The sequence below is a fragment of the Gobio gobio genome (assembly GCF_949357685.1).
Source record: "Gobio gobio genome assembly, chromosome: 10".
NCBI lineage: Eukaryota > Metazoa > Chordata > Actinopteri > Cypriniformes > Gobionidae > Gobio > Gobio gobio.
Window position 1 is genome coordinate 40,922,077 of NC_137116.1, and position 12,826 is coordinate 40,934,902.

General features: G+C 37.2%; 1 protein-coding gene and 1 long non-coding RNA gene across 2 annotated transcripts in view; one reads left to right on the forward strand and one right to left on the reverse strand.

Annotated features, from left to right (window-relative positions):
• Positions 1 to 3,264: 3,264 nt before the first annotated feature.
• slc6a17 (solute carrier family 6 member 17) overlaps positions 3,265 to 12,826 on the reverse strand; it is a 35,458-nt gene continuing 25,896 nt past the window's right edge. Inside the window, exons 11-12 of the mRNA XM_079826251.1 lie at positions 5,990 to 6,152; positions 3,265 to 5,267 (exon numbers count right to left, since the gene is read on the reverse strand). Of these exons, the coding sequence (XP_079682377.1) occupies positions 4,899 to 5,267; positions 5,990 to 6,152 (532 nt within the window). The 3' untranslated portion in view covers positions 3,265 to 4,898. The remainder of the gene's footprint in view (positions 5,268 to 5,989; positions 6,153 to 12,826) is intronic.
• LOC307132104 lies at positions 9,137 to 11,316 on the forward strand. Its single transcript, XR_013817260.1, has 2 exons — positions 9,137 to 9,258; positions 9,732 to 11,316. It is a non-coding gene; the product is annotated as an uncharacterized lncRNA (long non-coding RNA).

Genomic DNA, 12,826 nt, shown 5'->3' on the forward strand with positions numbered 1-12,826 from the left:
GTGTGCTTGTTCAGATCAGGCTATGCTGCCGAATGTTGTGCTTGGCTTTGTGCTAATGCAGCCACTAAAAGGTGCACTCAAGTGTTTTTTTTTCTCCCTAAAAAGTTTGACGTAAATTAATAGTTTGATAAATGTTTCCCTTAAACCTTTAAGCTTGTGTGTGCCTTGACTGCTCTGCTCCCTGTTCATTTAGTGGAATTGTCAAAATGACATATAAAATTTCCGATCTAAGTAGGGAAGTTTCTGTTATGTAAAGAGGAAGGGCGGAAGGTTTACCCGTCTTGGTCTGGGGAGTGCAGATGGTTATGAATGAGGAACAAATACCACTTGTTATTTTGTGGTTCTGATTTATTATTAAATATACGGAAGTGTAACCTTGGCTATTTAAATAATCATTTTAGCTTTGGTTGAAGTTAACTTAAAGGAACACGCCGACTTTTTGGGACTTTAGCTTATTCACCGTATCCCCCATAGTAAGATAAGTCCATACACACCATTCTCATCTTTGTGCGTGCCATAACTCTGTCTGACGCATCCACCGCTAGCCTAGCTTAGCACAAAGAATGGAGGTAAATGGCTCCAGCTAGCCTACTGCGATGAACCGCGAGCTCTCACTATCTTTCCGTAGACTACAACATCCGTCAAAATAAAAGTCCCTACTTATTAAGACAGATAATGCAGTTATTTAAACACACAGAAATTTCAAAAATGTACACAAAGAAACTAAATATAAGATTAATCACAATGAAGTCTGTTACACGTTAGTTATGTTGACGGAAGTTGGCCTATATTCAGGTGCTGTGTAATATCATTGCGCCGCTGCACTCATGGTACGGCAGTAAAATTCTTTGATCATTACGCAGGAATGAGAGTATGTCATATCGGTCTAGAAAATCACAACTTTTATTTTTCCGTCAGTCTTAGTACACAACTATACACATCACAACATGTAAATAGGAAAATGTTGGCGTTATTTTGTCACTTATTGAGCAGTAGGCTAGCTGAAGCCGTTTACCTACAGTCTTTGTGCTAGGCTAGGCTAGCAGTGGGTGCGTCAGACAGAGTTATGGCACGCACGGAGATGAGAATGGTATGTGTGGCTGTGGACTAATCTAACTCTGGGGGATACGGTGAAAGCTAAAGTCCCAAAAAGTCAGCGTGTTCCTTTAATATTGCATTTTTGTTTAATGCATATTGTCCACAAAAAAATAAAAATAAATAGTTTTGTGAAATAATTGGCCTGCAGTAGCGTTGTGGACCTCCTAGGGGTCACGGATCTCCTGTTGAAGGCCCTTGATATAGAATTTAACATTCAGGCTGCCCACAGAAGAGATTTTAATTGGAGATCTGTAGCCTACTCTCCTCTTTTATTGTTAATAACTTAAGTTAGGATTTCAGTCTGAATATGAGCGGTTGTGGCTTAGAGAATTATTATTTTTTATTTGAGTGCAAGGAGTCACAAGTTCAAATTTTGCTTCTTTTTTTTTAATGAACCAATTAAAGTTGCATCTGTTCGTCAGTGTGTTTAAAACAATCCTAGTGTCGTTTTGTGCTTGTGAGGTGCAGCTCTGGGGCCTCTTGTCGAGAGAAGGTAAAGTGCACAAACCCAAAACTGCCACAAGCGAAAAACAACAAAACAAACAATATATGTTTCACACAAATCATTAGAGTGCAAGCGATAATGAGAGGCACCATCTGTGCTCAGCTGCGGGGTGGAGGATGTTCATCACGTAGAGACACGCCTTCAACACATTAATCAACGGCAAACAGCGACATCTTGTGGACAATCTTGTGCTATTGCAGGTTATATACATGAACATTTTTGTACTTTACCACACACTGGACAACTATAAACTACTACAAACAAATTGTGCATGTAAAAACGTCTAACGTCTGTGCTGATTTACGTATCAATGTGCTCTTTTGACGATCTCATCGGACTGTGTGATTAGGGCAGAGTCAATGCACAACAGACTAGTTAGCAGTTCTTGTCTAGGTGGATGGCTTCACAAAACTCCTAATTCTCTTTTAATGAAGGACAACACAATCCATCTTTGTGCAGGTAAATTGTCGGATCGTCATTTGCTCACCCTCACCTACCGAAACTATACGACTTAATTTTGAATGTAAACATAGGAGATTCGAAGAATGTATGGAACAATCAGTGTGAACAATGAAAGTGAACGGGGACTGGAAACATCACATTTGAATGAAACACTACAATGGAGGCAAAGATTTCTTTCACAAAACATTCATGTTACTTGAGAAGACTACTTGATGGTGCTTTTCGCCTTCTTTTATGACAGTCCCAGTCCCTTTTCACTTAAAAAAGTGAAAAAAAGTGACCGGTATATTAATAAATTAATTCATATTTTGTGTCCATGGATGGAAAGTCGTAGAGGTTTGGAACAACATGAGGGTGAGTAAATGATTGTTTTTTAGGTGAACTGTCCCCTTAAATTATTTTCCCCTTGTTGTTGTGAAATGCAGTGGTTGCTAGGGATACCACAAGGCCCTAATAGGAACATCTTGAGCCCCCCCAAACACTAGGACTAATTAACATGCAGCCGTGCTGTTTCTGACACAGGTTCCCCTGGGTAACCAGCCTAGTCCGTGCCTATTTTTATCACAGCAGCTTTTGTGACAGACATGAAATCTACAAGCAGCTGGATGATCAAAAGCTTCGCCGTTGTACTCATCAGTGTTTCAATATGACCCACAACTCCTGTCCCACTCTTCTTCACACTTCAGGCTTTCCAGGCCTCTTCTGCTCCCTGAATCTATTCTTACTGGAATAAATACTGAGAATGTACCCCTTTCATTAAGACCCGAGTATGTGTTAAAAGCACATAAACCAAACTAAAAGGGAAATTGTGTTTAGGCTTACACATATTAGGCAGTGAGCCTTTAAGGGCAGCAATTGTCAATTACATTAGGCAGTATTCACTCTACACTACACATAAAGAGACTACACATTACACAAACCAAGACTATACTTTGGTTCCATAAGAAAACTGGACCTCTTCATCCAGCTCAACATATTACCTTATAAACACAGTACACTCAACTGCTTTTCCACATCAGGTTGATTTACATGAATCTTTTTTAAAACATATTTTACCATTTATATTTCTCGGAGCCTGCTTTTTTTCTAATGTCATTTTTAGAGAAAAAAATATCATGCAAAGTGATTATATATATATGCTACCGTTCAATAGTTTGCGGTCGCTAAGATTTTTTGAATGGACCAAGGAGGCGTTATTTGGCGAAAATAAGGTACTACATTTTTTTTTTTAAATTATTATATTTTAATATATTTCCATGTCCATTCTGTCACATTTGATCAATTTGATGCATCCTTGCTGAATAAAAGCATGCATTTCTTTAAAAAAAATCTTATTGACCACAACATTTTGAATGACAGCATGTATATGATCTCTGAATCTCTGCAGGGTGTGAAATTAGGTCATCATGTATGTGGCATTTTGAAAGAATTCTTACAATATCAGATTGAATTCCACACAGATGACCTCATAATATATTTTACACATATTCCAGAACTCTACCATCATATCTTATCTGTTTCGTGGCCTTGACGAGAATATGTGTCTGTAATATGTCCCCAGAACAGCACGTTTGAAATCAGGCAGTGTTGAACATAGACCAAACACTTCTCTGTGCAGTAAACTCACTATATGTAAATAATCTGAGATTGGCATTTGTAAATCATAAGCAAAAAACAACTTAACCATTTACATGTTTTGTAGTTTCAGTACTTATTGTCTTCACTTGGAATAATTATATATAATTCTGTCATATAGGTTAGTCTCCTCCACCAAGCATGATAACTTTCAGTAAAAACAGAGACCGGCTAATGCAGATTTCTCCACTGGTTTAGAACTGGGGTGCAGAGTAAAGCTCACAATAGCAGCTAATGCCACTCATTTCATTTATATTATTGCCATTACAGACATGGAAATGAAATAAACTATTTGTTGATCTTCAGTTTTAAAGTTATTGTGCTTGGTGGCGTTTCTTGGCTCAAAACGTACCCCTTATTGCATCCTTGTGCTGTGTGAAAGTCACCTCTAATCAGGCAGTCATATTTGTTAAGATTATAAAAAAATAAAAACATCTAGATAAAACTTTCCAAAAATAAAACTTAAAATCACATAAATCCAGTTGTAAAAACGGCACAAACCTGACACTGATACTGTATCTGATACTGCACTGAGACTACAGTGTGTGTGTTGTGTATGAATACATATGTCGCCCTCCTGTGCTGAGATGTGGACATGACAGACTGTTGTTGCGCAGTCTATAACCAAGAACACTTGTCAAATAAACATGTACTTCAGTCTGTAACAGAAATCTCTACGGTCAGGTGGTCTGTATTTAACAGTGACACTTACATAATATCCACTAGACTAGAGGACTCATTATAATAAGTGAAAGCTTTAGTTTCTCTGAGTCGTCTATCTCTATGAGCTCTAAAAGTGGGTTTAAATTAAATTCCTTGCATGGCATCTTCTATCTTGTGCATTTTGTGAGATGTCTGGAGTCCGGCAGCATTGGTAACACCTTAACCTGAGCGACAACTATCACCTTCTTAGAGTTGACATTATTTATCTATATGCAAAAATCACTTACCAAATAAGCCACCTTACACACTGATCCTTTCACCTTCAGACCAACATCTGTAGTCCGTATGAATAATTAGGCCTGGGGGAAGCTGTCTAGTCAGGGAATATGGAAGGATCTCTGCGTCTTTCTGTTCGTGTTGTGGTCCTGCTCCTCTGGATGGCTTGGGTTAAGGTGTGACCAACACTAGGACCTTCTCCTCTGTTCAGCATTTTCTTTTTCTTTCCGTCTCAGTCTCTGGGTGGTGGATTGGAGGATCATGACTCAGATTTAGGAGGGGCGGGGTTGGTCTGGTAACTGCTGCCATAGCCGCTGATGGAGGTAGAGTTGGTGATGAGCTCCACAGGAGAGGAGCTGCCGGGGCCCAGATAGGCCCGATGGCCGGGCATGGGAGAAGGGGCTTCGCTTGGATTCTTGCCCAGGATAAACCTCGTCTCATCTTCCAGGGTGGAAGCCTCCTTTGCCAGGCTCTTGCGGTAGGAGACGGACAGCTTGTTGGAGCCGTCTGGGAGCCAGTTAAAGTGACGGGCAATAAAGACCAATGGAAGAGGGAGCATGGCCGCGACGATCAGAGCAAAACACATGACCAGTGCCCAAGGAGGATAACTCTGAAACCTCTCCATGGCCTGATTATAGGGAGAAGAAGAGAAAGAAACGGTCAAACAGAAGTCACTAAGTTAAATATTAAATGTCATCAAAATCTAGAATTCATGGCTAACTTCCTCCTTGAAATACATGCACTACCATTCAAAAGTTTGAAGTAAGACTTTTATTCAGCAAGGATACATTCAATTGATCAAAAGTGACAGTAAAGATATGATAATAATAAAGATTATTGATAATTATAATTAATGTTTCTTGAGCATCAAATCACCATATTAGAATGACTTCCGAAGGATCATGTGACACTGAAGACTGGAGTAATGATGCTGAAAATTCCAAAATATTTCATAATAATAAAGAGTTATTTTAAATTGTAATAAAATTTAACATTATTTTATTTTTATAAAATTTGTACTGTGTTTTTAATTAAATGAATGAAGCCTTTGTGAGCTAAAATATTTTTTTTTAAAAGTTACCAACTCCAAACCTTTGAACAGTGGTGTATGTATCTGAATATGAACATAATGCTTAGATGTACTTGCAAATATAATAGAGGGGTGAAATATCCACATATGTAAACTAGAGGTATTAATACAAACTACCACACAATTAGTTTGATTTTAAAATAAAACTATATTTAAAAAAAACAAAATGTAAAAATTATAATGCAAGATAAAGACCTGTTTGAGAACAGGAATAGGGCGGGAAAAGGATTAGACAGGCATTCTCATAATGTGGAACTAACCAGGTCTTGCACCCATGCATTGTATCCTGGAGGGCTGATGGCCATCTCTACAACACTGGCAGAAATCAGTATGATCAGACACACTGGAGACACATACTTCCACAGGTAGAAGTAAATAATGCACGGTCTGAAACCCAGCATGTCCTCCAGATCCTGCATGAACCTAATGAGCAGAATTACAGATTAATATCAGACACAAGGCAAAAGCAAAGTGAATTGCATAGAGACCATATTTGGGGTTAGTAAGAACACACAATGAGGAGATTTGATTTGAGAGATAATAGGGCCTTTCGCACCGGGTAGTTATAGGAATTCAGTTATAGGAACTAGCCACCAGGGTGGTCTCCTGAGAACTTAATTTTTCTACTAGGGCCATTTTTCTGGTTGCATTTGTAGCGCCATAGGCCACTCTCACACAGCAGCAGAATATGGTTGTCAGTTCTGTATTTGAGTCCTTGATATGTTCACTCACAATGCGCTTATTTACAGGAGTGATAACCGCATTCTTTAACTGAACTCACACGTGTACATTTTCAGGACTCGCAACCGCATTCTCAGAAAACATGCGCTGTGTGAACGGAACCAGACTGGACAACTAGTTGTCTGTCACATCATACAGTGTGAGAGAGCCGCTCTGCACTGTGCGTGTCTACCATGTGTTGCGGATTTCACAGATGACTGTTTCTCAATTCCAAGAACGCAAAGAAAGTACTCTTGAAAGAACTAACTCTGAAGGACACGTAGAACACATCCTTGTGAGAATTGAGATGTGCTGTGATCTTTTCTTTCATTTTATTATAGCCATCATTTTCATGGCATTTTATATCGTAATTTAAATTTGAGTATGATGAGTATGTATGTTTAATGTTATGCTTTATAATATTTAGCAATGTTAAGATTCTTTTTTATATGCCAATAAAATTACAGCATGCAGGCTTTCTCCAAATCTTTATCATTTTATTAAATTTATGCAAAATAAACAACAAATGTTTACTTTCAGGAGCACGTATTTGCGAGCGTGCAGTGGGAATCTCTTAAATGAGAATGAGGCTTCTGTACATTGTATGCCTCCAGCGTCTTCTGGGATCGATTCGATGCACTCGATATCAAGAACACATCTGGGTACTTTCATGCATCCTCTGTACTTGTGTTTTTGAGTATTGGAATTGAACTTTGAAGATCGCTTAAAAACACATTTTGAGAAACAGCCACTACAGAGACGTCATTTAACTGTGGCATTTAACAAAGTCAACAACTGGAAAATGGAGGACGCTGTGATCAGAGCTTTATTTTTGCTGTTTTTTTATGGGTTTCGTGATAACAGAGATGGGCATATGAGCAGTGTTTGGGAGTAACTAGTTACATGTAACGGAGTTACATCATTTAATTACAAAATAAATGTTACTGTAATCTGTTACAGTTACAGAGAAAAAATCTGCAATTAAATTAGTTACTTATGAAAATGTTGGTTACATCTGAATATTTTCTGAGAAAAGCTAGGATATGTTGAATAATATTAATTTGTTGCTTTGCCTGTTTTTGATGTGCACAATGTCTCCTGCCATTTATAGGCTGTTTAGTAAAGAGTTGCTATTCTGATGCTTTTGATTGGCTCCCTTGTTTGAATTTGCAGCGCACCACGTCTGCCAATTACATCAATCCACATTGCAGCTGAAAGCTTTAGGGTCCAACCTTTCTGAGAGTTGCCACCATGGCGAGTGATAAAAATGTGTTCCAGTGCTGGAACTAGCTATGCAAAGATTTTTTCATAGCTATTAAACTATTTCTTGTTATGATTTTAAATCTGCATTTAACCTTAGAACAATCTCAAAGTAAAAAGATGTGCTAAAGTCAGATTTTGTGGTGGCTCTGCTTTAAAAGGAAAGTATTATAATCTTAAATCAAGTAATGAATGATTTTGAAAGTCTAACAGTAATCAGTGTTGAGTACTACTGTAAAGTTAACCTTCCTGATTAACAGTTCAAAACATTGGTTAGAAATTTAGAAACGCAATCAAAAAGTAATCAAATGTAATCAGTTACTTAAATAAGTAATTAAAATAGTTACACTACTTTTTACATTTTAAATAGGGTAACTTGTAATCTGTAACCTATTACCGTAAATCCTCTAATATAGGCCCGGGCCTTTATTTTACTCAAGCGCATCGCGGTCCAGGCCTTTATTGGAAGGAGGCCAGAATTAGAGGCAGGCCTCAATTTCTATTTGAGCAAATCAAACTACCAGTAGAATGACTAAAAATTAGATTTTGCGTCTATTTCAACCTATAAAATACTAGGTTCATTTATTGAAAACGTACAGTTACCATAACATTATGGTATGCATACAGAACATTAACAACAAATACCGGTAATTCAGGCTAAATTCCAGTGTAGAAATATGGTAACAAAAACGTAGCAAACATAGGCTATCCCAGCAAACATTGGTCCGACGGCAACGTCGTGTCCCTGGCCAAAAATAGTCGCGGTAGGACGGCATAAATCGGTAAAAGTATGTAACACAGAACATTCTTAAAAATGCACTCAGATACATTTGTACCTGTCTACAGTTCTCTCCGGTTGCATGTATAATAGTTACTTTGACTTTTAGCTATGTGTAGTTCAATATATACCCTGTTGTGAATCCGTCGTAAGAGGACGTCACTATGGTGACGTCTTTTACACGTGCATTTATAGTCCATGATGACCCTCTATGAAATCATTGTGAAATATGCAGAAGCTGCTTACACCTTGCATGGTTAATACTGCAATAATTAATTTAAGTGCCCCAAGTAGTTTTTAAGAGGTTGTGAATAGACGTCCACTGACGTCCCGTACACGTCCAGTCAAGACCCATAAAAAAAACCTTTATGAAATACAAGATTTAGCCTATATTTAATTTATTTTGAATATAGGCTAAATATATTTAAAATCACAAAGTGCTCTGTGTGGTTAAGTGATTGTGAACCCACTGCATTTTAGTCATTATTTCAACCCGTTTTATGTATTCGTTGTTATTATTTTTATGGAATGTAGCCTATGCATATGTAAAACAGTAATATATCCTATAACCATTAAGTCTGACTTGAACTGTGCTGCCAAGATGTAGTAACAAAAGATATTAATAAATCTAGCGATATTTCAAAATCCCGCGATATTATAGATTATCTCGCGAGATAGCGTTCCGTTCTCCAGTTCCTGTCTACATTACAACCACGAGGAGAAGAGGACTTGCGGAGAGAGTTTGATATATTATTAAAAATCTACTGTTGGGTAAGTACATTTTGTAGTATTTGATAAATTTACTTGAGTTTTACTTGTTTAACATGAAGGAACCGAAAGAAATGAGGCCCACGTTGTCAACAGAGAATTACTTGAGTTTTGGCTAATTAGCTAGTAGGCTAAACGTTACTTTCAACTTAAACACGTTTAATTATACAGCACAAGTTATTACTGTAACCTATTAATGTAGCCTTTTGAGAGTTTCTTTCAGAAAGTAATGCTTCCATCCCCCACTAACACCCATTTAGAGCAGAACATCTTTTATAGAGTAAAATAAAATGTAATGCATGTTGATTACATTTTTCTTATGTTTAACTCATGATTCATTCATCTTGTTGCATGTTTTTATTTATTTTTTATTGAGCTGTGAGATCATTTTTGCAATACATTTTGAAAATAAGTGCATGTCATTTACCTCAAATTTTTCCTATTATTTTAAAAATAAATATATTCTCTTCCCTCAGATGCTGTGAATAGGTGGACTCTGAGATTGATGCAGCAATAGCAGAACACCTGAATCACTCTCCAGGAAGAGCTGTTGGTGATGGTTACAAAAAATTACAAACAAAATAACTACTTTAATGTGTTTAAGGGATAGTTCCCCCAAAAATGAAAATTGTTGTCATTTACTCACCCTCGTGTTTCAAACCTGTATACCTTTCTATGTTCTGCTGAACAAAAAGATGTCTAACCCTTGTTTAACCCTCTTAATTTGGGAATTAAGAGGGACTCCACAGACCCCAGGCAACAAAATGTAATTTTATAAACTATGTTTATTAATGTTTTTACTCAACATCTGTGCAGTTTTTGGAGAATTTATAATAATTGTTAAATTTATATAAATAAATTAAAACACAAAATCAGTTTATGTAAAATTCACTTTATAAAAGACCCAAAATTCTAACTTTCATTCGTGGGGATAACATGGATAATTTGACATTGTTTAGTGTAAGATTTTTGCCCATCCTTTGGAAAATACAGTTTTATAATAATAATAATAAAAAAAAGACTTTTACCAGTAAATGGCTGCAAAGCTCCACTATTTGCTTACTATGTGACTGACTGAAAGACATTTTTCACAAGTATCTTACAGTTGGATTCATATCTAAATGTTATGAAATCACAATTATAACAATTAAAATTAATTAATTTAGTCAAAGTTTAGTATTTTTTTTGTACTGAATTTTTTTTCAATGTTACATTATGATTAGAATCAAACCAGAGTCTTTAGAATTTATCATTTTATTTCAAACATCTGATTTTCTTATAATTCTACAAATTGAATGTACACTTCAGTTACTAACTGTAACAGAACAAAAATTTACAGAAATTAAGTTATTACATATTGAGTAAACAATACACAACATGAACATCAAAATGCTATGAACTGAACAGCAATAACAAATTGAACAAATATTCCTGTATGTGTGTGTTTGAGCATGATCATTTTGCATTGTGGATGTTTTATGCATTGTTGGAAGTGTGCCACTTCATTTCTGTATGCATGTTCTGTTGTTTTTGAGGATGAAATTTGTTCTAAGCAGCCTGAGTGTGACTTTTTTTTGTCACACGAACATAAAAACAGATATCAATCCAATTAATTGTTTTTATTTGTAGATTTAGAGAGTGTTGACAACCGTACAAAGTCTCATGCCATTTGCACAAAGGGAACTTTTTATTTGAGCAAACGTCCATTGGGGTCAGAAAAGACCCTTGAAGAATGTTTGTAACCAAGTAGTTCTCACCTCCCATTAACTACCATAATCATTTTTCCCTACAATGGTAGTTAATGGGAGGCGAGACCTGCTTGGTTACAAAAGAATTTTAAAACATCTTTGTGTTCAGCAGAACATAGAAATGTGGAATGTATAGGTTTGAAACGTGAGGGTGAGTAAATTAATTTTAATTTTTGGGTGAACTATCCCTTTATATAATGATAATTCAGTATTTTGTAATTGTTATTTTAGTTTGGTTAATGGATGTTAAACATTAATGAAAGAAGAAAATCTGTGGCTGTTCAAAAAAATAAAATGTTTTGCTAAATCAGAACATGCTTCTTTTTGCTTATGTCCACAAATGTGTTCTTGTTTGTGATGTACACGTGATTAAAACGTTTCATGGACGTTCAGGTCTGACTGGACCGATTTTGAACCTTTTTAGAACCTGTCAAAATGTGAAAACCAAGACATAATTGATTGCATTTTACGATGTTACACAATGGGTGTGTGATTATTTTATATACACACTTAAATTATGCAGCAACACATTTAAACATCCAGAAGACGACACATTTAAACATCCAGAAGACGACGCATTTAGACGTCCAGGGGCGCGCAGAAAAGACGTGGTATTCACGGCCAGATGACGTCGAAGACGTCCGTTCAACTTTCATTTTGGAACTATTTTTCAACCATGACGGGACGTGTCGGAGGGACGTCTTTTCAACGGTCATTAAACGTCATAATGTTTGCTGGGTACCGATAGTGCATTGTAAACACTTAACCATACACGGTGATAATTAGGTTATTGATTCATAACAAAAGGCAACAGACACCTTACCGCTCCAAAGTTTAACCATTCCTGTCTCGTTTGGTTTGAAGTTATAAAAAAAAAATCCTCCAATTCTGTTTAATCCTCGTCCTCCTCCTTTTCATCTCTCCCTGTAAACTCCTCATCACTCGCGCCAGCCTCTACAACAAGTTAATTATTGTACAGATCCTCTTCGTCCTCCTCATGTTCCGCTGACCGCTGCGCGTCTGTTCTCATCCTCGCGCCGTAAACGTTAGCCTACCGGACCCGGTGACTGAAGTCTCACGTGCGAGTCAAGAGTGAGGTGATCAGACATCCCAACCTGAAAAAAGTCATTTCAGGGAGGTATCTCTTTCCTAAAATTATGTAGATCACTTTTACTATTTACATAAGCTGCTTATACTATTTATGTAAACTGCTTTTATTTATATTTCATTGCAACTTTAAACAGGTCTAAGGAGTTTGTTGTTTTCATGTAGCCTTGGCAACTAGCCGACCTGAAAAATATGCACATGAAATGAAACTTGTTTAACTCAACCATAACATGTTAGTTACAAACTGTAGAGCGTGCAAGATTGTCAATATGTTTATACTTTATACTTTCGTTTTTTGGGGCGCTCTCCCTCTGCCATGGCGCTCCAGTTTCTAAATACACTGACCTGATTAATTCGGTTCGGGAGAAGAGATAAAAGCCCGCCCACACTGACAATTGATTGGTTGACTTACCGAAACAAGCCAATCAGGACGCTCTCCGTCTTACATGCGCTTCATTAGGTGCACACTAGCACACACACGTAAGGTTTCTCGCTCTCTCTCCCTCTCTGCCGTGCACGCGTGCACAGTTTGTGTCTCGCATGCGCGCTCTTGCTCGCTCGCTCTAGATTGCGGGAGAATTTTACTAATTTGCGGGCATCAGGGAGCCGCTATAAATATGCGGGAGACTTGGGATGTCTGGGTGATTGACATGACCAGTACCCTGTGGTACTTGCATGTTACTATCACAAGCAAGCATAATGTTGAGGCCTGCCCA